Raw genomic sequence first — 25,424 nt, 5'->3', positions numbered from 1 at the left:
TGAGGGACAAATGGAGTGGTGCTCATAAATCAGCAGGGCCTTCCTGTCACAATATTGTTCTGAGTTTTTGTGTGTGTGTGTGTCGTTCACATCCGTACTCCTTAAAACGTGTTTACACTGCATACAGCCATACCTAACATCAGTAGTGAGTGTACATGTTTGCTTTTGCAGCTTAGTTGGGCAGGGGAGGAGGAGGTTCAAAGGAAGCCTGTTCTGGTTTGGAGCAGGTTTGCACGGTGCAAATCGACCTTTGTGTCATCCATGAAAGCATTTCTCCTGTTCTTGGATCAGGACTGTGCATAGCACAATTGGCGGGGCCTTGAATCAATAACAGCCCCTCCCAGTTATTCAAGTGGGTTAAAAAAAAGGAAACAAAAAACGTGCCGCACAAATGTTGAAATGCCGTATTAACTTCATTTATGGGAAAAACATATACTCTCTCATATATGTATGCACATTCACAAGTTAGTATAAGATGCCATGCTCAGATATAAGAGCCTAAGCATCAGACACATATATTCTACACACATATGTATATTCAGATAGCATAAGACACACACACACATATATATATATATATATTATACACAAGTCTAGAATCCCTTTGCATTATGGGTAACCTGTATTCTTTGGTCAACAGACATTTCCTACTGTAAGGAAATTGGGTCAGAGTGACCTGTTTGCAGTCAGCTGAATGTGAGATCATTCTCGCATGGTACAAGCAGGCTTCCTAATTGGGGCTAAAGCTTTGATTTAAGAGCAAGAAATGTCATGATGGAATGTTAATTTTCTTTTCTTCATCATTAGCTATCGTCAACGCCTTTCGAAGATTCCTATAGGATATGTAAATATCTGTTTATACGTTCCATGTAATCAGTGGCTAAAGTCTTCTACGTAATTATCATTAGTGCTGTCTGTCAATGACCTATAAAACAGGTTGTCTCCCTTTGTTCTGGGAAGAGCTCTAACTTTTAAAAATGAGTTTCTTCCACGTGCGCTCTGCTCTCTTATTGATCAATAAAAGACCTGCTTAATTGTTAACCTCTGTCTTGAATTACTTGATTGACTGCTATAAGTAATCAGGACATTACAATGTGAGAGCAGATAATATTCTAGGTGTTAAGAGGGACCCCCCCCCCAACACACACACACACACACACACACACACGTAACTCCTTTGAAGCATGGCAGGGGGACAGTTTTGGATCCAGAAATTATATCTGTGTCATTACAGAAGACTGTGTGAGTGTATGCAAGAGAGAAAAAGAACTTGCACCACTGCAGAAAACCCACACCTGCTTCTGCCTGAAGATATGTCTGTATACAGCCGTAGGTTTTTAAAATTTCTCCTCTTTTCCAAACCAGGTTGTTCAAGACCCGTTTGCAAACTGAGTAGGCCAAAAAAAAGTATGTCACAGGTTGAGTATCTCTTATCCGGACTGCTTGGGACCAGAGGAGGTCCGTATTTGGGATCTTGCCCTATTTTGGAATATCTGGTCCTCAGCCTAAGGTAGAGAGAGTGAAGCAGCTTCTAGCGGCTTCTAATAGGCGTGCCAGTGGGTAGTCTCTTCTGCCCCAGAAGGAAAGCTGGCTTCCTTTTTTTTTTCCTCCCCACCCTTTCCCATCCTCCTTCCTTTCTCCTCTGTCCACTCTGGAGAGAGGGGGCAAGGAGAAGCTTTTCTCCTACTCTCATAATGCTAGAACGCAGGGTCATCTGCTGATGCTGGAGAGTGAGAGATTCAAAACAGATAAAAGGAAGTATTTCTTCACACAACACATTGTTAGAATAGAATAGAAATTTTATTACAGTCAATGACCAGCACAAGTAAAACAGGTAAGTTACCAATTTACAGTCGTCTAAAAAAACATCTGAATAAAAACATTCTGGTTCATTAGTTAGTATAATGGATGAACCACTTGGTAAGAAAAGGAGAGCACATATAACTGTTTGCCTTCATTTTCAAGACTACTGGTTAGCACAGCCCCTCTTCCGTTGTATGTCAATTGCAGCGGCACAGAATCTAGCAACTGAATACGTTATATCTGAGTTGACATCTTGTAGCAGGGATGACATATGGAACTGTTCATACTGGCTGGGAGATTTATGAATTAGTGGTGAGATGAACCTTTCTCTGATAGCTGTATAATATTGACAATGGAAAAGAACATGTTTGAGGGTTTCTATATATCCAACAACACATAGTTAACTTGTGAAACTCCTTGCCCCAGGATGTGATGATGGCTGCCAGCTTGGAAGTCTTTTAGAGGGCAGTGGACATGTTCATGGAGGAGAGGGGTATTCATGGCTTTAGTAAAAATGGATGCTAGTCATGATGAATGCCTATTATCCCCAGGATCAGATTAGCATGCTTATTATATGAGGTGCTGTGCAACACAGGCAGGATGCTGCTGCTGCAGTTGTCTTGTTTGTGGGCTTCCTAGAGGCACCTGGTTGGCCACTGTGAACAGACTTCTGGACTTGATGGACCTTGGTCTGATCCAGCACGGCCTCTCTTATGTTCTTATGTACCCTGTTCCGGGCCTGCATGCCGGCTCCAAAGCTCCGGTTTTCAGGTCAGTCTGTATATCGGATGTCCAGAAAAGGGATACTCAACCTGTCTAAACTATGCTTACCACAGCAGTATAAAATACATGGATCACATATACATGTAAAAAGACTAGCTTCTGCCAAATGAAAGGAGCAGAGCTCTCTAGAGAGGCAACATTTTACTCTGTTCACATTTTGGGCTTGACTGCAGCAAGTCATAACATTTTGCAAACAGAGTCTCTTACTCTTCCCCATTGTGTGCGTGTGCATTTTCCCCTAGCCACCGATGGCTGCCAAGCAGATGTGTTATTTATAAAAGCTCTTGGTGGGGAAAGTTCCCCTGAGTTTTGAACATCTGTGATCATGAAACGAGCTCGGTTTTAGTTGCCAAAGAGACTTCTCATCTGCCAACTTAGATGGCTTTAGCATCCAGCAAGTGGCATATGATGCCTGCTTTTTGGTCCCTTATGCAGACCGGCATCATATAAATTAATAGTTTGATAGGTAATGGCTTTGCAAAGGTTGGGCCTGGCAGCTTGCCTAGAGTTGCCAGCCTCCAAGTAGTAGCTGTTGATCTCCTGCTATTACGACTGATCTCCAGCCGATAGAGATCAGTTCACCTGGAGAAAATGGCCACTTTGGTCATTGGACTCTATGGCACCGAAGTCCCTCCCCTCTCTAAACCCTGCCCTCCTCAGGCTCTGCCCCAAAAATCTCCAGGTATTTCCCAACCCAGAGCTGGCAACCCTAAGCTTGCCTGCGAGAGGTGAGAAAAGTCTCTTGTCAATTTTATGGCTTTTGAGTTTCACAGCTACTTTATGATGATGGCTCCATGTATTATGATCAGCAAAAACCTTGGCACAGATAGTTATCCTCAGACCTGAAGAAAGGGACACCCATATGAATGTATGGGGGTGGGGAGATGCCGTGAGTTGGAGGGCCACTTTTGATGGCCTTTGGGTAGCATTAATGTCTGCACGAAGCTGTTTTAGGGTTTAGCGGTGAGCCATCTAGAAAATTAGCTAGGTTCACCTGAGTGGGTAGAATTTAGATTTTTATAAGTAGGCTGAAAGTAGTTATGTTGGCCTCCTTATTTTCTCACACCTGTATATCATACTGACTTTCAATTTGGTGTTGTGGGGACACTGGTAAAAATGGCTGCTAGTCATGATGCATACCTATTCTCTCCAGGATCAGAGGAGCATGCCTAATATATTAGGTGCTGTGGAACACAGGCAGGACAATGCTGCTGCCGTCATCTTATTTGGGGGCTTCCTAGAGGCACCTGGTTGGCCACTGTGTGAACAGACTGCTGGACTTGATGGACCTTGGTCTGATCCAGCATGGCCTTTCTTATGTTCTTATGTTCTGGTTGCTTACCCTCTGTTCCAAAATGAGCGCCACATGTTGATTTTATTTATTGATGTGTTATGGGGCTGGAACCTTTTGATTTTAATTGAGGTTTTTAATGGATGTTGATTTTAATGTACCTGTAGTTTTTTGGGGAATTTTGTTGTGAGCCACCCTGAGCCTGGCTCTGGCTGGGGTAGGGCAGGGCATAAAACGAACTAGATAAATAAATAGAATAAATAAATAACATGCACGACAAAGAGGGTCACATTGTTAAGTGAATGAAGCGGAGAGTTCAAGTTGTCTCCTCTGTTTGAAATCCATTGATAAATTTTTTGGGGGAAGATAAGCACAATTCCACCAATAGGGTTGGCCAGGTCCCTCTTCGCCACCGGTGGGAGGACTTTGGGGCGGAGCCTGAGGAGGGCGGGGTTTGGGGAGGGACTTCAATGCCATAGAGTCCAATTGCCAAAGCAGCCATTTTCTCCAGGTGAACTGATCTCTATCGGCTGGAGATCAGTTGTAATAGCAGGAGATCTCCAGCTACTACCTGGAGGTTAACAAGCAAAGCACAGCACTAGTTCAAAGAATAGGAAGTTACAAATTTGTATTCAAAACCAAGTGTATGCACAGCACTAAAACAATAGTACAATACGACACACTACCATGAAAATATACATACTCAGTACCGAGGGGGTACAGGCAGGCGAAATTAACAACGACAACTGAATGAAAAGTAAAAAAATGCACAGATAGCAAGTTGTAATCCCAAAGTTGGCAAGCACAGTCGGTGGAACGAAGAGCGGGCATGCGCGGAACGACACAATCTGCGGTGAGTTGAGTCATGCGCAATGATTTAGTTGAAGGCAAGTTGGAGTTGGAGAGGATCAGACATGCGCAGTAGAGGAAGCTCTGAAGATGAAAATACCGCAGTTCTTTTAAAAAATTGAATCTGAATTATGTCTAAATAGTTGTCTGTAGGTCTGTACAACAGCCTTGGTACCGGGAAAAGCAATATAAGGACATGTTTTCTAGATAATATCCACGTTTCGCTTTGAGGCTTCATCAGCCTGGGAAAGGGAGTGTGGGAAAAGCGTAAGAAAGTGCTAGCTAAAGTTTAAGACGATACAGATACAAAAGTTAAAAGGACAATATCTCATGCCAACTATGATGGAGAAAAAGATGGAGAAAGACCAAAAGGTTCAAGCTTCAGTGGTGACGTTTCTAAGTCAAAATGGCTAAGGTTGCTTATATAGTAATTTTCTTAAAGGGGAACAGACTGAAATTTAAGGAAGGAATTTAAAGGAAACAAGACAGGTCAAATTCTGTGTTCAAACCAAATGGATTCATTGTCCTGAACATGTGTATAAACCGACATTCATATTGTAAACGTATTTTTCTCATGTTAGCCTGATTGTAAGGGTGAGGTTTATATTGCCAGAGGACAAAAAAACTGAAATCACTGTCTCCATGTCCTTTTTCAAGGAAGCGGGAGATAAGTGGGGCATCTTTCACTCTAGCGCGAATGCGTGAGCAATGTTCAGAAATGCGGGTGCGGATGGTGCGTACTGTGGACCCTACATATAAAAGATGGCAACTACATAAGATGGCATAAACAACTCCTTTAGAGGAGCAGTTAGAAAATTGTCTGAGCTCAAATGAAAAGCCAGTATGGGTGGCACTCAAGTTTTTTATAGGTAAGCTCATAAGGCAGACTGAACAGGACCCGCATTTATGATGGCCTAAAGGAAGGGAGGAATTTATGGAATGGAATTGAAGCATATCAGAATGTGTGAGAATGTTATGAAAGGCTCTAGATTTTTGTAAACCACAAGTGGGAGGAATATCACAGCCCAGAATCGAAGTCAGTTGGTGCCAATGTCTGTGGATTATGTTGTTAATTTTATTGGACCTAGGACTGTAGTCTGTTAGGTGTTTCGAAAAGAGACCCTGGTTGGTTTCTGCCACCTCTATATTTTTTATAATACAAAGTAATAGCACATCATACCATGATAGGGAGTTATATGCAACAAAGGAAAATCCTTATTGACAAGTATCTAAATATATCTTTTACTTATAATAAATGTTTTTGTCATACTACAGACAGCATTTCATCAGGTAAAGTAGAAAAGGCATGTAACCACATCAAGCTGCTGTTTTATACACAAAGCAGGCAGCGCTTCAACAAGTGTAGAATAGTGTAATTGCTAACTACCCAAAAATGCAAATGTCCATGCTTGCAAAAATCTTCAATGTACCTTGAACTCCTTGTGATATATGAATAGACAGGACAAAGCAGGCAGTACCTCTATATTTCTGACAGGACAGGAAACGTGCTAAATACAACTTAATTGGAACGTTTCCTGTGAACGTAAGTTGATGACTTGGTGTTCCGCTTGAAAATTGAATTCCCCACTTCCATCTTCAAGAGATGAACCATACAAAATCTGTTTGAATGTGTACCGACTGGGTATGCATATTGAGAACACAATTTCATAAATGCCTACTGGGGCAGCCTCGGTATGCATTTATAAAATTGTGTTGTCAGTATACAGTGAGGCCCAATCTTGACCCTACCGGATCCATTTTCAAGAAGACTGAGATGAGTGACTTTTTCAAACACAGCTAGTTAATGGTTTTATTCCTGATACCAAGAACCTTGGGCTTTTCTCCTCTTCCAAGATCAACTTGAAGAAGCAGAAGAGTTGGTTTTTATACCCCACTTTTCTCTACCGTTAGGAGTCTCAAAGCTGCTTACAGTCATGATCCTTTCCCCTTTCCACAACAGGCACCTTGTGAAGTAGGTGGGGCTGAGAGAACTGTGACTGGTCCAAGGTCACCCAGCAGGCTTCATGTGGAGGAGTGAGGAAACAAACTCGCTTCTCCAGATTGGAGTCCGGCGCTCATGGGGAGGAGTGTGGAATCAAACCGGGTTCTTGAGATTAGAGTCCACTGCTCATGTGGAGGAGTGGGGAATCAAACCCGCTTCACCAGATTAGAGTCAGCCGCTCATGTGGAGGAGTGGGGAATCAAACCTGGTTTATCAGATTAGAGTTCGCCGATCTTAGCTACTATAACTACTACACCACGCTGGCTTGGTCTCGTCGGGCTGCCAGGGGTACTCTCATTTAGAGACAAGATGTTACTACATATCTGAGTCTTAAACTTTTCCTTTTGGGGTGCCTGATGTTATGTGTATGAGGTCTGCTACAAGTGGAGTCTGATAGAAAGGGGTTAGAAGAACTAATGGCCCTGGGGGTTTGGCCTTGATGTACGACCTTAGGTTTGGCTCATGGGTGTGAATCTGTTTGTGCTGCTTGTTCCTCAAATTCAGCTTCTGAGGTGTGCCTTCTCTTCCGATAAGGATGCGTTGCTGTAGACGAGTCTGGGTAGGCTGAACCTTCCTTGGGGATAATGAAAGCTGCTTAATTAAACTTTCTGGTTAATTTCTTCCCTGTGAATGTATAAAATAATTATTTCACTTCTGTGCGGATGGCTGTTTTAAACTACAATTAAAAATTCATCTTTTAAACCGGGTAATTAATGGAATTGATGTATGGCAGCAAATAAACCATGTTTTTTCACCCTTTTTTGGAATGGCCAATTTTGGCTTTATTAGGAACTTGGTCAGAACTTGCAAGGAATTATTTCTTATGGGTAGTTTGGCCTGCTTAGGAAAGGGTGAGAGAGATGAAATGTGGTGTTTGTCAAATGAAAAATAAAATTTCATGGGACTCTGCCTGACAAGTCTCTCTTTTTGAGGAAGGGATACAGAGTACAATGGGAGAGCCAGTGTGGTGTAGTGGTTAAGAGCAGTGGTTCGGAGTGGTGGGCTCTAATCTGGAGAACCGGGTTCGATTCCCCACTCCTCCATATGAGCGGCGGACGCTAATTTGGTGAACTGGATTTGTTTCCCCACTCCTACTCATGAAGCCACCTGGGTGACCTTGGGCGAGTCACAGAGCTCTATCAGCCCCACCTACCTCACAGGGTGTCTGTTGTGGGGAAGGGAAGGGGACTGTAAGCCGGTTTGATTCTTCCTTAAGAGACAGTTGGTGTATAAAAAAACAACTCTCCTTCTCCTTCTTATGCTAGGAAGGCTTGCCGTGACTTTTCTTGAAATACTTCTGAGTACTGTAGGTGTATGTTTTTCAGTGAATGGTTTTTTTTCCCAGAGCTGAGCATGCTGTCTCCCTCGGTATCTCTAATGTGATGTCTGATTGCTAAACTTCCAGAAGATGGATGCTGACAAGCTGAAAAGGACTTAGTACCAAAAAAAGATTTGCCTGGAGGGTTTTCTCCACTATAAGTAACTGAGGATTCATCAGTGTCCTAGAATGCCTGGTTTATACCCCCCCAAAACTAACCCACCCCCTTTTTAGTCCCAGATTCTTGAGAACAAGAGTCTTTGTGCTCAGAATCTGAATTGGAATATCCTGTCTGGCCAGTTTCTGTTGGAAGTGAAGGACTTTGCGCTGTCTCTTAACCTCAGACTCCAGAGGGGGACAAGACTAGTGAGTCAGATAGATCAAGGGGACAAGACACTGGAGCATCCTTTCGCTACGGCTCTTACCTATCCGTTTGATATGTAGACTGCTACTCTTAGGGAAACCTCCTCACACACACTGGCACTCTTCTCCATCCTGCCACCATGAGGGAAGGACGCATGTCCTGGATCTCCCTCCATCCTAGTTAGAATAGATAGGCAGCTATACTCTATCCTATCCAGAAATGGATTTCCTACAATAAATGAAGTATATTAGTTAAATAGACAAAAGGCTTCTAGCAATTTTGTTCCTGGCACACACACAGGTTTGGATGGGCTTCTCTGCGCACAACAGCCTTTGTGCACTCTGCTAATTTAACAGGGATTTGGGCATAACAAAGCCCTCACAATCCAACAGTTTCTTCATCTACATTTTGTTTGTCCCAGGCCATTTATGCATGGTCAATTTTGATGCTCACTCAAAGCTCTTTTTTAAAAATGTGACTTTAAAAATGCCTATTCATTGTCCCAATGCAAAAGGGGAAATTCCACCCACCCCCCACTCGCCTGCTCCTTTGTTTGTTTGCATAGCTATTAGCATGAGCATAGCTAACACGCCACTGTTGTTTTGCATGGTTCCCTCTGGTTATTCTTCACAGCAGTGGCGGAGCAAACACAAAAGGTCACATTAAGTGGGTTCTTTTGTAATGCGAAGCAGGTCTGTGCCGGCTTTGCAGTCACTTCTGGAATGACAGTTCAGCGTGCAAACTTCAAAAAAATCTGCTGGGCAATTCAGCCTGGAACACGCTGCTAATTACCATGCAAAAATGGCCCCAGTCTTTCTTCTTCAACCCCTCCCATAACAAGTTGAGGATTGTGCTAATTTCTGCTCTGAGTCTTGCTGGTTACCAGCTGGCAACCCTAGCCCATATTTAACCCACCAACTCTAAAAACTGATAAATGAAGTTTCTAAAAACTGATAAATGGAGTAAACTTGCTCAGCAGAAGGGCTGTATGCCAGCTTTGAACACTTGCTTGTCCTTGTAGAAACCCATTGAAGCAGGGGTGTCGAACTCAATTCTTACGAGGGTCGGATATGATGTAAACGTCACTTTGTCAGCCCGGGCCATGCCTCGCCAGCCCAGATCGAGAGTGGGGTGGTTGTGGGTGCCCCTAACATATAAGAACATAAGAAAAGCCCTGCTGGATCAGACTAAGGCCCATCAAGTCCAGCAGTCTGTTCACACAGTGGCCAACCAGGTGCCTCTAGGAAGCCACAAACAAGATGACTGCAGCAGCACCATCCTGCCTGTGTTCCACCGCACCCAAAATAATAGGCATGCTCCTCTGATACTAGAGAGAATAAGTATTCATCACGACTAGTATCCATTTTAACTAGTAGCCATTAATAGCCCTCTCCTCCATGAACATGTCCACTTCCCTCTTAAAGCCTTCCAAGTTGGCAGCCATCACCACATTTTGAAGCAGGGAGCTCCACAATTTAACTACGCGTTGTGTGAAGAGATACTTCCTTTTATCTGTTTTGAATCTCTCACCCTCCAGCATCAGCAGATGACTCTGCTAGCTTGCGGGCCGGACAAGAGCTCTCAAGGGGCTAGATCTGGCCCTCGGGCCTTATGTTTGACACCCCTGATGTAAAGGGTCTCGGATAGTGGATATTGAAGAAGACCTTTCCACCTAAGACCTTAGAGAACCACTGCAAACCAGAATAGACTTCACTGAGCTTAATACCTCAATGAGCATTTTCTTTAAAACGGAAGGCTAAAGCAGTAGATAAATTAAATTGGATTCTGAAGAAGCAGCAGAGAAATATTCTAAATAAATACATAAATGTATGTCTATGCTCTATAAACTGTGCTATTTATTTATCTTTGTTAACTTGCGGCATTTTTGGCCTCCTTTTGTCTGTAAGTTACCCAGACTGGTTGACAAATGATTAATTAAAAAAGAAAACACCTCCCGATTCTGTAATAATACATTCCATTGTAAACGTAATAAAATCTCTTAATAAAAATCTAGAAGACACCGCAAACTGGGGGGGGGGGGAATAGTAGTAAATTATTTGAGTGTGTGTGTGATGCTCAAACTTAAACATTTTCTGTGTATAATATATTTTAAGAAACTGGTAAATATATATCCTGTAAATAGATGTGCTTCCAGAACTTCGAACTAACTTTTAAAACAGCAATATTCTAATGAAATGTTTACAAGTACATTGAGGTTAAAGCAAACATTCTTAGAAAATGTCCCCTTTATTATGGCTGCTTTATTCTTGATTGCAGAATTATTTTTCTTGGAGGATTGTGGGTGATGAACAACCTAATTCTATTAGGACCCCTCTTCGATTGCGGCTGGCATCCATCTCCAGAACTATAATCCCACTTCGTCCTATAACGTAATTTCCCATAGGGGAAGTTACCGCCTGGCAGTGGCCCAGGGGTCCCGGTATCTGGCCCTTCATACGTGACCCCGCAAGCTTATGATATCAGCCTTGAGAGCGTGGTACCAACCTGCTGTGTCAAGTTGTGAGAGCGATTTTTAAAAGGGTTGTTTCAATGTTAGACTGCACAGTCTCCGGTGCTTTTCTGCCGGGCTGGAGGGTATGCGAGTCCTCGGTCAACGGGAAACTCCGCTGACAAATAAAAATGGGATTGGATGGCATGGAATTGAAAGTCAAAGGGGCCCTGTAAATAATTTTACAGCGCCCGAGGCAAACTGCTGAAACACTGGCATTATAAATAAGGGTAATGTACTAGAGGACTGAATTACAATCAGGGAAGCCATAACCATGTGAAATGTGGACCATGCTTATTTAAAGTATATAGAGTTGGATTATGATCTGTAGGCAGCGCAGTGTGAGAAATCAATAACCGCTCACTCAAAACAGGGGCCAAGGAGACTGTGATTATAAAGGAGCCGGGGACTCAGCACTGTATATGTCGGTTTCTGCAGATGAAGAGGAAGGTGGAGGGGAAAACGAACAACTCCATCTGTTGGCCTGAGGGGCAGAACGTTTCTCCATAAAAGGTGGACGCTCCGGTTGGAGATCCTGTCAGGTTCTGCTGGGGGGGGGGGAGGGTGCTTTTGCTATGAAAGTAGAAAAAGGGAAAGTTTTTTAGTACTTCTGGCTACCAAGTGAAGGCTGGCGGTGGAATCATTGGTTGGGGAACTGCCGACCCTTCAAGCTAGAGGAGTGGACACCTCCCTTGGCGATCTGAAGCGGCCGCGTACTGCAGCCCACCCAGCTGTTTCTTTCTTACCTGCGCTAAGATGTGCTAAAAGACATTAGAACAAAGGCGTTCTCCATCTTTGTTCTAGTGAGCTTGCTTTAGGCAAGGAGAAAGGGTAGTCAAGCTCAGGAAGAGACTAAACATAGTCAAAATGAAAGCCGACAAAAAAAAATTGCAGGTAGCTGTGTTGATCCATGTAGACAAAATCAAAATGGCAGCCACAGTTTCACACCCTTGCTAGGGCCAACTGACAGATAGGGTTGCCAGGTCCCTCTTCACCACCGACGGGAGGTTTTGGGGTTGGAGCCTGGAGGAATTTCAATGCCATAGAGTCCAATGGCCAAAGTGGCCATTTTCTCCAGATGAACTGATCTCTATTGGCTGAAGATCGATCAGTTGGGATAGCAGGAGATCTCCAACTAGTACCTGGAGGTTAAGCAAAAATAATCAACACTAGGCTCAATTCTACACATATATTCTAAGTGAGAATACAAAAAGTAGTGCAAGCAATATCTACAAGTGAGCGATAGTCAAACAAGAAAACATAGTATAACAAATATCAATGAACAAGGTCAAGGAACATATATACAAAAAATCTATGTCTAATGTTTCTCTCTGAGTCTAAAGACTTTCCAGTTATAATATCAGTCTTTGTAAGAGCTGGTCCGAGTGATGAAGAGAATTCCTGTAGATTTTTTGATGAAGTCCATATATGGAATCAGACTCTATAATCCGCTGGCCATGTGTTGTGGGTAATTCAAACGAGGACCAAGCTGACACTTAATATCAAAAGGAAACGTCTTCCAGGTAATAGACGCTTTCACCAAAGATAGCTTATTCAGCCTTGTTATTTTCTTAATGCTACATAGTAGTCTAGAAGTTGATTCTTGTCTGTGTAAAGGTCACTAGTGCTAACTTCACAGCCAACTTGCATCGCACTGTGAACTGTTTTGCTAGTACCTGGAGGTTGGCAACCTTACTTATAAAATAGAGGCAGAGTGTTGGGCTGCTGGTGGTGGTGGTGATTTCGGCGTGCTGCTTTACCCTACCTCTGCCCTGTGACTGGGACCAGGTGGAAGAATCAAGACCATTTGGGGTGTCTCTGAAGTCCCAGAAGACCAGACTCCATTGGAATGAGAGAAAAACATGGCTGGTTCCACTGGTCAGTCAAGGAAGGGGAGAGGGAGGAAGGAAGAAGAGGGTCACTTCCTGCAGATGTACTTAGCAGGGGTGTCGAACTCAGTTGTCACAAGGGCTGGATATGACATAAACGTCACTTGGTCGGGTTGGGCCATGCCCCGCCAGCCCAGATTGAGAATGTGGGGTGGGTGGGTGGCTGCCTCGGCTGGCTCGCGGGCCGGATAAGAGCTCTCAAGGGCCAAATCGGGCCCACGGGCCTTATGTTTGACACCCCTGCCTTACAGTGTTGACCCAATAGTTTTGCCTTTCTCTTTCTCTGAGTGGCATAGGGCATTGATGGCGGTCAACATTTGTAAACAAGACAGGCATGTTCATTTGGCTTCTTGGGGAGAAGAACTATAGCACATATTGCCCTCCCCCCCATACCTGTTTCTTTCTGTCAGTCTGTTTCTCTCTTCTCACTCTCAGTTTAGCCTTTAGTCCCTGTCATCTCCTCCCTAGGATCCAGTGACTTGCTTCAAGAGATGGAATGTGAAACATCATTTTTTGGAATGAAATTTAGATCATTTGCTCTTCTAGCACACATAAGGGTATAGAGTAGTAACTATGTAAGAGTATGAGTGTTTCAGGTCAATATCCCTTGGATGACAGTGCAATAAGAATGCTAAGTGCTCTTTAATTTGCCATTTCCCATGCCAGTTTATAACACACCCCTGATAAGAATGTATGCTTAAATAGATCCTAAAGCTATCAGGAATAAGAATAGAGTGATTAGGATAGTTGGACCTTTGTTCTCTATGCCTTGGAGAGAGTGGGGTTCTGTGCATAGGTCCAGATAAACTGTTTTCCTGAAGAGAACTTTTTGGTACAAGGTCAGAAGAGTTTAAGCGTGAGAGTTGTATTGCCAAAGTATCCAATTTGTAGAAATCTTCTGGAGGGTTTTGGAGATAAGGAATGTCTGAGAGGCTAACAGATTTAAAGTGTCATACTGGTCAGTGTTTCCTTTCTCCTCCTCTATGCAAGCTTGGGGCTTGTCAACAATTGAGGGTTTTTTAGGGGTAAAAGCAAAACTTGGGCTAAATAGTGTACTCTCCTGAACATCAGGGGCATTGGGGTTAGTAGACAGCTCAGTAGACAAATCTTGGAGCACGAGTCTGGAAATCTTTGGTTTGAATCTTGCCTTGGTCAAGAAAACCACTAGGTGACCTTAGGCAAGTCATTCTTCTTACTTTTTGTCCACCATCTGCATTCGGGGGATCTTCTCAGACTTTCTCCATAATCTGCATTCGGGGGATCTTCTCAGCCTTTGTCCACCATCTGCAATCGGAGGATCTTCTCTGTCTTAGTCCACCATTTGCAATGTGGAGTTCAAACTGGGTCACATTACAGGTGAACAACTGGAGTAATGTTAAGTGAAGTGTTTTGAATTCCTGCATTATCAGGGCTGTGTATTAAAAGCACATTGAAGGTAGGAGCCACACTTTGGCTAGTGCAGGGTAGAGGTGGGCCAGTGTGCATATTATGTTAGATTCACATAACTGTGTTTTGTACATTGCAAGTGGTCATTATGTTATTCCTCTTCTCCCACAAGTCCAGCCTCAAAAAAAGCTGGGAAATAGATACCGACATGCAACATGTTGATGAAATGGGGAAGTAGAAAACATAGGAATCCATGCCAGGGTGAACTTGAGAACTGCTAACAGAGTACAGTGCAGATGATCCATTGTGTATAAGGAAGTTGGACTGCCAGCGTGGTATAGTGATTAAGAGCGGTAGTTTGGAGCGGTGAACTCTAATCTGGAGAATCAGGTTTGATTTCCCACCCCTCCACATGAGCAGCGGAGGCTAATCTGGTGAACCGGGTTGGTTTCCTCACTCCTATACACAAAGCCAGCTGATTGACCTTGGGCAAGTCAGAGGTCTTTTAGAGCTTTCTCAGCCCCACCTATCTCACAGGATGTTTGTTGTGGGGAGGGGAAGGTGATTGTAAGTTGGTTTGATTCAGCCTTAAGTAGTAGAGAAAGTTGGCATATAAAAACCAACTCCTCCTCCTCCTCCTCTTCTTTACTTCTTCTTCTTCTTCTTCTTCTACTACTACTACTACTACTACTACTACTACTACTACTACTACTACTACTTAAAATAACCTTTGAAGTATTCTTGAGAGTGTAGGAGCATCTAGTTAACAGAGCCCCTTGGCTAACAATAGCCAGGTTCGTTGGGAGGGGGAAGACAAGACAAGGCAGTTTTCAGGGTAGATAAATCGGTGTTTGTCTATGTTAGGTCAGTGTTTGGCTCTTGTGGCTAGGGCTGCCAGGTGGCTTGGAATGGCCGGCAGTTATCACCAATCCATCGGCCAGCTCACAGCAAGGATCGCTTGTGCGCGGCCGCAAGCAACGTGATCCCGTCACTTCTGGTTTACTTCCAGAAGCGCTGCAGAGCAAAGGGACATTTTACCGCTCAAATAGGGGTTTGAGTGGTAAATCGTCCCATTGCACTGAGGTGCTTCCGGAAGAAAACCGGAAGTGATGTGATCGTATTGCTCGTGGCCATGCATGTGTGATCCCCGCACCCAAAATTTCCCTCTGGGGGAGAGGGGGGACCTGGCAACCCTACTTGTGGCCCTTTCTTACATGCCCAGAGAAATGTTGTTTGATACTTTGGGGTCAGGAAGCAATTTTCCCCTAGGCCAGATTGGCCAGGGATCCTGGAAGATTTTTTTTTTTAGCCAACGTCTGGGCATGGAGTAGGGTCACTGGGGGTGTGGAGGGAGGTAGTTGAGAATTTCCTGCATTGTGCAGGGGGTTGGACTAGATGACCCTGGAGGTCCTTTCCAACTTTTAGGATTCTATGGTTCCATGTGTGAACATTAGAGGGCAATTGCTCGCTCTAGGCTGCGTGCAAAATCAGCTTTTTATGCATGAGCATTATAAAAAATATATGCTCATAAGCCTCACGCACAATTGCTCTCAGAAAGAGGAAAGCGATCCAGTGTCTGGGTGGGATATACAGAAGGTTTCCAGGCTTCTGCTTAGGAGGGCAATGGGTGAAGAGCTGAGAGGAGTCCGCTGGCGCCTCCGCTCCACTTCTCCCAACAACTTCTGTTTGCTTGGTTTAAACGAATCTCCCACCAGTGTCCCTCCTCTTCAAAGAAGTTAGCTCTGCTAAAAGCAATTATGAAAAGAACCCAGGGAACATCTGGGGAGAGGGGATGGGGGGGACGGGGTTCACGTCGGAAAGTGTTCCTGCAGACGTGCACCGTAAGCTGAGTAGCTTATTTTAATAATGACCTTGAAGAATTAAATACGGATGCCATAAGCATGGCAGATTAGAAAGAACAAGCCAATTAAAAACAAAACATGCTTTGTGCAAATTCCAGAACAGATAAAGGTGGCCTGCAACCTCTGCACCAACGGATGGAATACTAAAATGGATTTGCAAGATCCTCGTGCCTGTGCGTTTAAAGCCTTTTGAATATTTGAAGAGTTGCAGCCTATTCTGGCAAAAGGAGAAAGGTGAAAAGGCTATCGCTGCCTCTCTTTTATGTTGCCCATATTACAACTTGGGAAAGGCGAGAGGGGAGGGCTGGGGAGGAGGAGGATAAGAAACCTACACAGAGCTGGCCGCTGCCGGAAGGCATGGAGCAACATTTCTCTAACTTTAATATCTGCTGTTTCATTTTATATTCATCATGTCAGCATAATCTGCTTTTATGGGAATAGTCTTGGTTCCCGACCAAATGCATTTAAGCCCTTTTGCTTTTAAGTTTGATTGTAATGCGACGTGAAGATTTCAATGAAATGTTTATATTTAAGGATTGTGGAAATGGCAACGGGAAAATGGAATTACAAAATCAATCAGAAGGCATCTTGCTCTCGTGTGCGTCTGTGTGTCTCTCTCTCTTTCTCTGTTCGCTTGTCTCTCTGACCTTTTAGGAGAGCAGACAAGCGAATTGCTGGCTGAAACCTTCTCCCTGGCTTGGTCTTCAGGGAAACTCTGGCTCCACCGGTAGAAACGAGATTGGCTTCTCCAGCAAATTTTCTAGCATTAAGAAAGAAAGCATCAGGAGAGGCACTGTTGACTGGAGGGGGAAGGGGGGGATGAGTGGAAAGAGGCCGTGATCCTAAGCATGCTTACAACGGAGTCAGTCCTATTGAACTCAGCGGGTTTTATTTCTGAGAAGACATGCTTAGGATGGCGCTGCAAATACATTAGTTCAGCTGGGACAGCAGAAGCTTCAAGACAACAACCCCTAATCGAGCAAAGACATAACATAGTATTAGAGATGAATATAGAATATTGGAGCCAACCTATTCCATTTAAATTTATTTTCCACCCTGGTCTAGTGAGGGTTCTCTGTTTACAAAACAATGGTTACAAAATTAACAAAATGTTACATGACATTAAAGAAACAACAACACAAAACCCTTTATTGACTTAACAACCCATGGCTCTTAAATTTGCCCTTGCTGCTTTAGGGAAAATGTTTGGATTTAATGAAAATTGAGAGATGAGGGAGATAGCTATGGGTATGGTTGCCATCTCTGGGATGGGAAATACCTGAAGATTTTGGGGATGGAGCCTGTGGAGGGTGGGGTTTGGAGAGGGGAGGGACTTCAATGCCATAGAGTCCAGTTTCCAAAGCGGCCAATGAGGAGGAGCTCACCACTTCCCTAGGTAGCTGATTCCACTATTGAACAACTCTTACTGTAAAATCTTTTTTTCCTAATATCCAGTCGGTACCTCTTATAGCATCTAAGTAGTCCTACCTCTCCCTATCCTCCCACCCCAAGACCATCCTTATAACCATAACCACACTCTTGGAACATCATGATTTAGTTTGATTTTAAACAAAAATTGTAATTAGACTATCTCTGAAGTTCTAGGATGAAAGCCAAGACCAGTCTCTTGAATACTGTTCACATTTATATTTGCATAACATCATTAGCTTTAGTAATTGATTACTATAGTTTAGAATGTAATCTGTGGCATAACAGCTTGCTAGGGCTTTTGTAGTTAACATACAGGTCTACCCAGTTAACACTTTAAATACACGTGCAGTGCTTTGGTTGGTTAACAGATCTTTTTTTGGGGGGGGGTTATTCAGGGTCAGGTGACTGATGGTACAACTTCCAGTTCTGAGTTGGCTGTATCACAAATCAGTACTTATAGCCAGACCTTTAACCTGTTAGCGGTGCAAAGTCTGATTCCTCTTTTGCAGGAGCCAATGCAGTAAAGACCGAGTTTCCCTTTCTGTCCCTCAGACTTGATGCTGAAGTTTGTAAGTCCCAGATGCCTCTTTGAGAGCCAGTGTGGTGTAGTGGTTAAGAGCAGTGGTCTGGAGCGGTGGACTCTAATCCGGGTTTGATTCCCCACTCCTCCACATGAGCAGCAGACTCTAATTTGGTGAACTGGGTTGGTTTCCCCACTCTTCCACATGAAGCCAGCTGGATGACCTTGGGCTAGTCACACTCTCTCAGTCCCATCTATCTCACATGGTGCCTGTTGTGGTTAGGGAAAGGGAAGGTAATTGTAAGCTGGTTTGATTTTTCCTTAAGTGGTAGGGAAAGTTGGCATATAAAAACCAACTCCTTCTCCTCCTCCTTTGCATGTAGCACTGCTGCTAGTAGAACAATGGGGGGACCTTCTCCATAACAGTGCTGCAACTTCTGAATTCCATACCTTTATGCCAATAAAGGTATTGATTGATTGATTGAATTCCATACCAGGGGAAGTTCACCTGCTCCATCCTTAAGATTTCCATGTACTTAACATGGTACTTTTAACTACAGCCTTGCGTTGTTGTTAAGTGATTGGGCTGTTTTGTTATGCCTTTATCAATGGTGTTTGAATTGATGCTGGGTTTGATAATATGGTTAAGAAGAGATTTAAGGCCAGTTTTCAGGCTAGAGGGTTTTAAAACTGTAATGTTATGTAAGTCATTTTAACTTCCTGTAAACTGTCCTGAGGGTCCATTTTAAGATTGGAAGGAATTGCTGTAAAATTTGAAAATAGTAATTCCAGAGCGAAGTCCATATCTTCACCTTCATAAATGACCATGGCTCCTGAGTCCCTGCTTAGGACCCCGGAAGGAGGGGAGGGGCTGTAGTGCTTGTGTGTGTTTGTGTGTGTGTGTGTTAAGTGCCGTCAAGTCGCTTCCGACTCATGGCGACCCTATGAATTACTGACCTCCAAAACGTCCTATCCTTAACAGCCTTGCTCAGATCTTGCAAATTGAGGGCCGTTGCTTCTTTTATAGAGTCAATCCATCTGATGTTGGGTCTTCCTCTTTTCCTGCTGCCATTAACTTTTCCTAGCATTATTGTGCATATGTCACACAATTGGTGGGCTGGATCCAGTGTATAATACCCACTTGCACGAGAGTTCTTGCTCAAGCAGAAATGCAAGAAGGAGGTGGCAGTAGCCACTTGCACAAAGTCAGACTTAGTGTATCCCCATTTGTGTTTCTGCTTGTGGAAGATCTTGGGCAACCAGTTTCTGGGCACTATAGGATATAGGGAGGAAACATGTTGTGCAAAATGTTGCACGAGCAGAACTGCAATAAGTACGCTTCCACTTGCATATCGCTGTATCCCAACTGGTGTTCACGATGCTATAGATAGAATTTGTGAGTTGTATCACAATTAATCCTGGGCACACAGGCAGCCCAATCCTAAGGGTGGTGTACTTACACTGTGCTCAGGGACGGCGTAGCAAACCCGCCTCCAGAACAGCTTGCTGCGATGCAATAGGGAATTGAATATTTCTCCCCAAGCCCTGTGAAACACTCCATAGAGTGTCATGGGGCTATGCCTGTCCTTTAGCAGGCGCAACTCCACGCTATCTAAAGGGGGCATTTCTGATCCGAAAGGACTTTGGAAGCTGCCTAAAGGCAGCGCTGCCCCTGGGAACGCCCCTCTGGATGCTGGCACGAGTACTTGCACCAAACAAATGCTGCTAGGGAGGCAGCACCATCATCAGAGGTGCTGCGCGGTCCCCCTACACCAGTGTAAGTGCCCTTGCGCCGGTGTCCATCCCATTGGATGGCACAAGTGGCACTTACACCGGCATAAGGGTCACAATTAGGGCTGTCAAAAAAAAAAATCGGTACAGTTCGGATTCGGCCGAATTTGACCCTTGTGGGTTTGGTACGTGCCGAAGTCCGAACTCCCCCGCTTCGGATCCCCGGTAATTCGGGGGGATCCGGAGTTCGGGGGAAAATTCGGCCCCCGCGCGCCTTCAGAGGGATTCCCTGAAGGCGCGCGGGGGCCCTTTAAACTGATCTGCGCCTCCCAGCTGGGAGGCGCAGGTCAGTTTAAAGGGCAGCCTGCCCCCCTTCAGCGGGCTCCGCTGGAGAGGCTCAGGCTGCCCTTTAAACTGATCTGAGCCTCCCAGCTCCCGGCCGGGAGGCTCAGATCAGTTTAAAGGGCAGCCCGCGCCTCTCCAGCGGAGCCCACTGAAGGGGGGCGGGCTGCCCTTTAAACTCATCTGTGCCTCCCAGCTGGGAGGTGCAGATCAGTTTAAAGGGCAGCCCGCACCTTTCAGCTGGCTCCCCTGAAGGGGGGGCCGAATTGGTCGAATTTATTCGCGAACTCCCGAACTCGCTGAATTCGGCCCCCCTGGTTGCCCGCCAGATTTGAGTTCGGATCCGTCCGAACTGAAAATCACCGAATCAGGGGAAATTTGGTTGATTTTCAGTTCGGACCGAACCGAATTGACAGCCCTAGTCACAATGCCTACTCAGAAGCTCCACCCCCCCTCAGGATTGCACATTTAGTACAATACAAAGTCCAAAGTTTAGACCCGTGAGGTTCTCTGTTTTGTTGATTATTTGTATAATTTCGGCCAGTTTTCAAATGTCAAAAAATTGCTTTGAAAAAATGCAGCAAGTCATAGATTCTCCATTTTCTAGTCAAGACACTGCCCCTATTTATAGACCATATTTGTTGTTTTGGAATTATGCAGTATTTCTAGATCACCTGACAGCGCTGTGATTTCTAGGGAGGTTTAGATCAAGGGTCTGTGCAGCAGCTATAACTCAAGTGGCATATAAGTGTGCGCGGAGTGAGTTTCCATGGGTAGCATGTGCTTCTTTTCCTTTCTGCTTTTTCCTTCCTCCCATTAAAAAACAAAAAACAAAACACAGACATTTGTTACGCCTCTTCTTATACGGCTCGTAAAAAGATTTTTTATTTGCAGTTTGTAAGGTCTCTTTAGTGCCTTTTCAATGTTCCACCGTGGTTGCAGGAGCTAAAATAAACACCTGTTTTTCAAAGGGGAAATGATGAACGGCGATGCCATATCGCATATACGGCTGCCCCGGTGAGCTTGACTCGACCCGCTGTTCGGGGCTCTTCTGCTGGTTGCAGTTATTAAGTTCGGCTCCTGTTTTACGGGGTTGTTTTTATTGGGTTGTGTCGGGAGACAGGAAACTGCCTTCTCTGCAAGGCACATCATTCCAGGAGAAGGCTGGGCTTTCCATTTCGGTCTCTGGGAGCTGTCTGCTTTCTCTGCTGGAAAAGAGAGGCACTCCATAAAGGTGCCTTTCCAGCAGATAAATATTAGAGTTATGAAGAATGCCCATTGCATGGGCAAAGAGTATGGTGGTAGAGTTTGGTGTTACCATGCAGAACGTCCCATGGTCAGTTCCTGGGGTCTTCAGTCAAAGGATCCAGTCAAAGCAACATAGAAAGGAACAAAGGGTGTGCGGAATCGGAATAGAACAATATTATTAATTTTCAAGTCTTCCAGATGCTGTTGCCGTTTACATGGGCCAAAATATTGTTGGCATTCGAGTAACATGTGTGCCGATGGCTTCCAAACCGACACTGACTACCCAGTGAGAGATCTTGGGGTCATAGTAGGTAGTGCACTGAAAATGCAAAGACATCGCATAATGGCTATGAAAAGGGCAAATCTCGTGTGGTTTTTCAAAAAAATAAAACCATAAAGTCACTTAAAACAAATGGCATTGCTTTTCTGAAAATATGCCTTATTTTTGTGGTCAGATGTACAAACAGCAGCTATGCCCTATGTGTTAATGAGGACATTAACTTTTCTTATTTAGCTTGGAGTAGTGGTTAAGAGCTGTGGTTTGGAGACATAGACTCTGATCTGGAGAAGCGGGTTTGATTCCCCACTCCTCCACATGAGTGGTGGACTCTAATCTGGTGAACCGGATTGGTTTCCCCACTCCTACACATGAAGCCAGCTGGGTGCCCTTGGGCTAGTCACAGCTTTTAGAGCTCTTTCAGCCCCACAAGGTGTCTGTTGTGGGGAGGGGAAGGAAAGGTGGTTGTAAGCCGGTTTGATTCTTCCTTAAGTGGTAGAGAAAGTCGGCATATAATAACCAACTCTTCTTCTTCTTCTTCTCCTTCTCCTTCTCCTCCTTCTTAGCAAATAACAACAACAACAATATTTTCATCCTGATTTCTGGCAAAATGTTCTGTTTCTTCTCTGCTTTCCTGCGTGCTCTGACTGGATCCTCAATATTTCACGGGCTTCACTTGTTGCAAAGAGTTTCCATCAAGTTTACAGCTACGTTGGGTTTTCTCCTACTTTATTTTAAAACAATTCCTTTTCACTGAGGCGACCAAAGGTTCTCAGAGGGTGTCTTAGTCCTAATGGAGTGTAAGCTAGCAAAGCCATGCCATCAGCATACATTAATAAATGAATTTGTCTGGCCACTGATGGAGAAAAATAACAAGCACCAGATACTTCGGAAACGACACTATTAATGTAAAAATTGAAAAGAAGGGGGAGATGGTCTTTACTACTGAGGTCTCATCGTTTGCCGTCTTTTTGCCATTGGACTTCTTTTGTTCCTAACAGCCTCTCTGTGTAGGGGGATGCATTTGGCCCAATTGCCCTCATTTAATAGGTGAAAGTGCCTGTTTTCTTGTGTGCAGCACTGGATAGTTTTACATAATGTGTCCACGGCGCCAGAGAGTGACTTCTACCGCTACTGGTATTAATATTTAATGTTTGCTCACTATTGTTCATGTCCTAGGCACTGTATAGAAAGTAGAAGCGGTGTGCTCCTTGCCCGGAGGGTTTAGAATCTGCGGTAACCATATAAAATAGAGAAGGGGGTGGTGGTTGAGACTGGCAGCTGAAAGAAAAACAGGAGTGATATGAAGGAGGGCTGGCAGGGTTGGAGTTGAGAACATAATGCTAATATTGGTAGGATATGCCTTGTAAAAGAAAGATGGGGGAAGAGTTAGAAGGAATTAGGAAGACAAGCAGAGGCCATTTATGCAGGGCTCTTTCTCTAGTGGTCATCCCACCGACTGCTTCAGGGCTTGTTTTTGATTCTGCAGGTAGAGAAAATCGACATATAAAAACCAACTCCTCCTCCTCCTCCTCCTCCTCCTCCTCCTCCTCCTCCTCCTCCTCCTCCTCCTCCTCCTCCTCTTCTTCTTCTTCTTCTTCTTCTTCTTCTTCTTCTTCTTCTTCTTCTTCTTCTTCTTCTTCTTCTTCTTCTTCCCAAATTCCCAGTACCCATCAAACAAAAGAAAGAGTAGTTAGCAGAGAATGTATTCCCCTGCTCTCCTGAAGTATTCAGATAGAACCATTTGGCAGGAACTATTGCGTGTAGGTGTGTCTTGTAGCTGTGTAGATAATGAGCGCTTTGGGCCACCGACTGTCCTCTTTGGAGATTCGAGTGGCAATGCCTGTCTTGGATAGGTCGATAGAATCATTAGCAGGGTGCTGAGCAAAGGGATTTGGAATAATGGTTTAACCTTGTCAAGGGGGAAGCAGCAGGGATGCAGTCCGCTGTGGAAAAGGACTTTTGTGAGGGGAGGAGGGGAAACAGATAAGTCTGATGGACGGGTCAGTTAAGCCCCATGGGAAGGGATGCACATTCGAGGCAGGGGCCGTGCCCATATCTGTTCTACCAGCTTAAGCTCACGACAGCCAGAGCTGCAAAATCTGTTCTGTAAAACAAGATGGAGAATCTGGGCGGGGGCAAGAGAGGGGCTGAACTTCCGGAGAGCAGGAGCCATCCGCTGCTGTGGCAATGTTTGGATTAGAGGAGCATGCCTATTATATTAGGTGCTGTGGAACACAGGCAAGATTCTGCTGCAATCGTCTTGTTTTTGGGCTTCCTAGAGGCACCTGGTTGGCTACTGTGTGAACAGACTGTTGGACTTGATGGGCCTTGATCTGATCCAGCATGTTTGTGGGCTTCCTAGAGGCAGCTGATTGGCCACTGTGTGAACAGACTGCTGGACTTGACGGACCTTGGTTTGATCCAGCATGTTTGGGGGCTTCCTTTAGGCACCTGGTTGGACACTGTGTGAACAGACTGCTGGACTTGATGGGCCTTGATCTGATCCAGCATGTTTGTGGGCTTGCTAGAAGCACCTCGTTGGCCACTGTGTGAACAGATTGCTGGACTTGATGGACCTTAGTCTGATCCGGCATGGCCTTTCTTACATTCTTATTTTAACACTGGATGCCATTTTCAGTTGGTATGACAACCCAGTGCATGAAGCTGACTTATATTGAATCAGACCCTTGGTCCATCAAGGTCACTACTGTCTGCATAGACTATCAGCAGCATTCTAGGGTCTCAGGCTGAGATCTTTCACATCACCTGTGACCTGATCTTTACTGGAGATGTTAAGGATTGAACCTGAGTCCTTCTGCATGTCTAGAAGATACTCTACCAATGAGCCATGGCCCCAACTCAATAAAACTGCCTGAATGCTCTGTTATTTTGGAGGGGGTGATGTCTACACATATAGACTTCTTCTTTTTTAAAGGGAGGAAACCCCAAAGCATTAAGACTGAAGAGGTGGTTTGGTGTTGCAAGTCTGGTGCAATAGAGGCAATAGATCATCTTATGTTGTTTTGCAATCGATGGGCTCCACTCGAAGGTCACTGGCTCTTGCCTGTCTTGGCCAAATAGCTTTTTGCTGAATCCTGGGTGATCTTTTCTGTCGACAGATACTGATCCAGTAGTAACTCGATCCGTTTGGCAAGAGCGATTTTCCAAGGTGCTGTTGAGATGGGTTTTAATTGGTTAATGCTTTCTGTGAAAATTTTATATATGTCTTGTAACATTTGTTCTATTGTGTCCTTTATTCTATTTTATTGCATTGATTTCTTACGCTTAAGATTTCTGGTCAAAGGAACTTATTAATAAAAGGAAAAGGAGGAGCAGTATCTACACATACATGCAGCAAGGGGGAATAGGCAGTCGGGTCCCCACCAAAAGAGGAGGATTTTGGGTACCCATTGGGGATAAAGGCAGGGTATAAATGAAGTAAAATAAATAGAGCAGAGCTGTCAGAAGGAATAAGTGAATCCTGAGTGCAGGGTTGTGATGCTATATGCATACCCAAGCAAATAATTATTTCTACATGCGTATCAAAGCAAATAATTATTTCTTTTCTTGTAGAGATGTCAGGGACCATGGCCGACATTTCCTTGGTTCACTGGAAACAACAGTGGCTGGAGAACGGCACCCTCTATTTCCATGTGTCCATGAGCAGCGCCGAGCAGCTTTCCCGGGCTACGACGCCCACCCTGCAGGAACCTTCGGAGATTGTAGAGGAGCAGCTCCACATCCTCCACATCTCTGTTATGGTGAGTGGCCTTTCCTTCCTGTCCCAGCCGGGAATCAGAATTGGGTTTAAGCAGC

At 44.5% G+C, this 25,424-nt stretch overlaps 1 protein-coding gene across 1 annotated transcript in view; it reads left to right on the top strand.

The window, feature by feature from the left end:
* The window catches only part of ASTN2 (astrotactin 2), a 783,945-nt gene that overhangs the window by 123,768 nt on the left and 634,753 nt on the right, over window positions 1-25,424 (top strand). Inside the window, exon 3 of the mRNA XM_056860152.1 lies at window positions 25,182-25,369. Within this exon, the coding sequence (XP_056716130.1) occupies window positions 25,182-25,369 (188 nt within the window). The remainder of the gene's footprint in view (window positions 1-25,181; window positions 25,370-25,424) is intronic.

Source organism: Euleptes europaea, chromosome 14, assembly GCF_029931775.1.
Source record: "Euleptes europaea isolate rEulEur1 chromosome 14, rEulEur1.hap1, whole genome shotgun sequence".
NCBI lineage: Eukaryota > Metazoa > Chordata > Lepidosauria > Squamata > Sphaerodactylidae > Euleptes > Euleptes europaea.
Note: the sequence above shows the minus strand (reverse complement) of the source record. Positions and strands in the feature narration are given on the sequence as shown.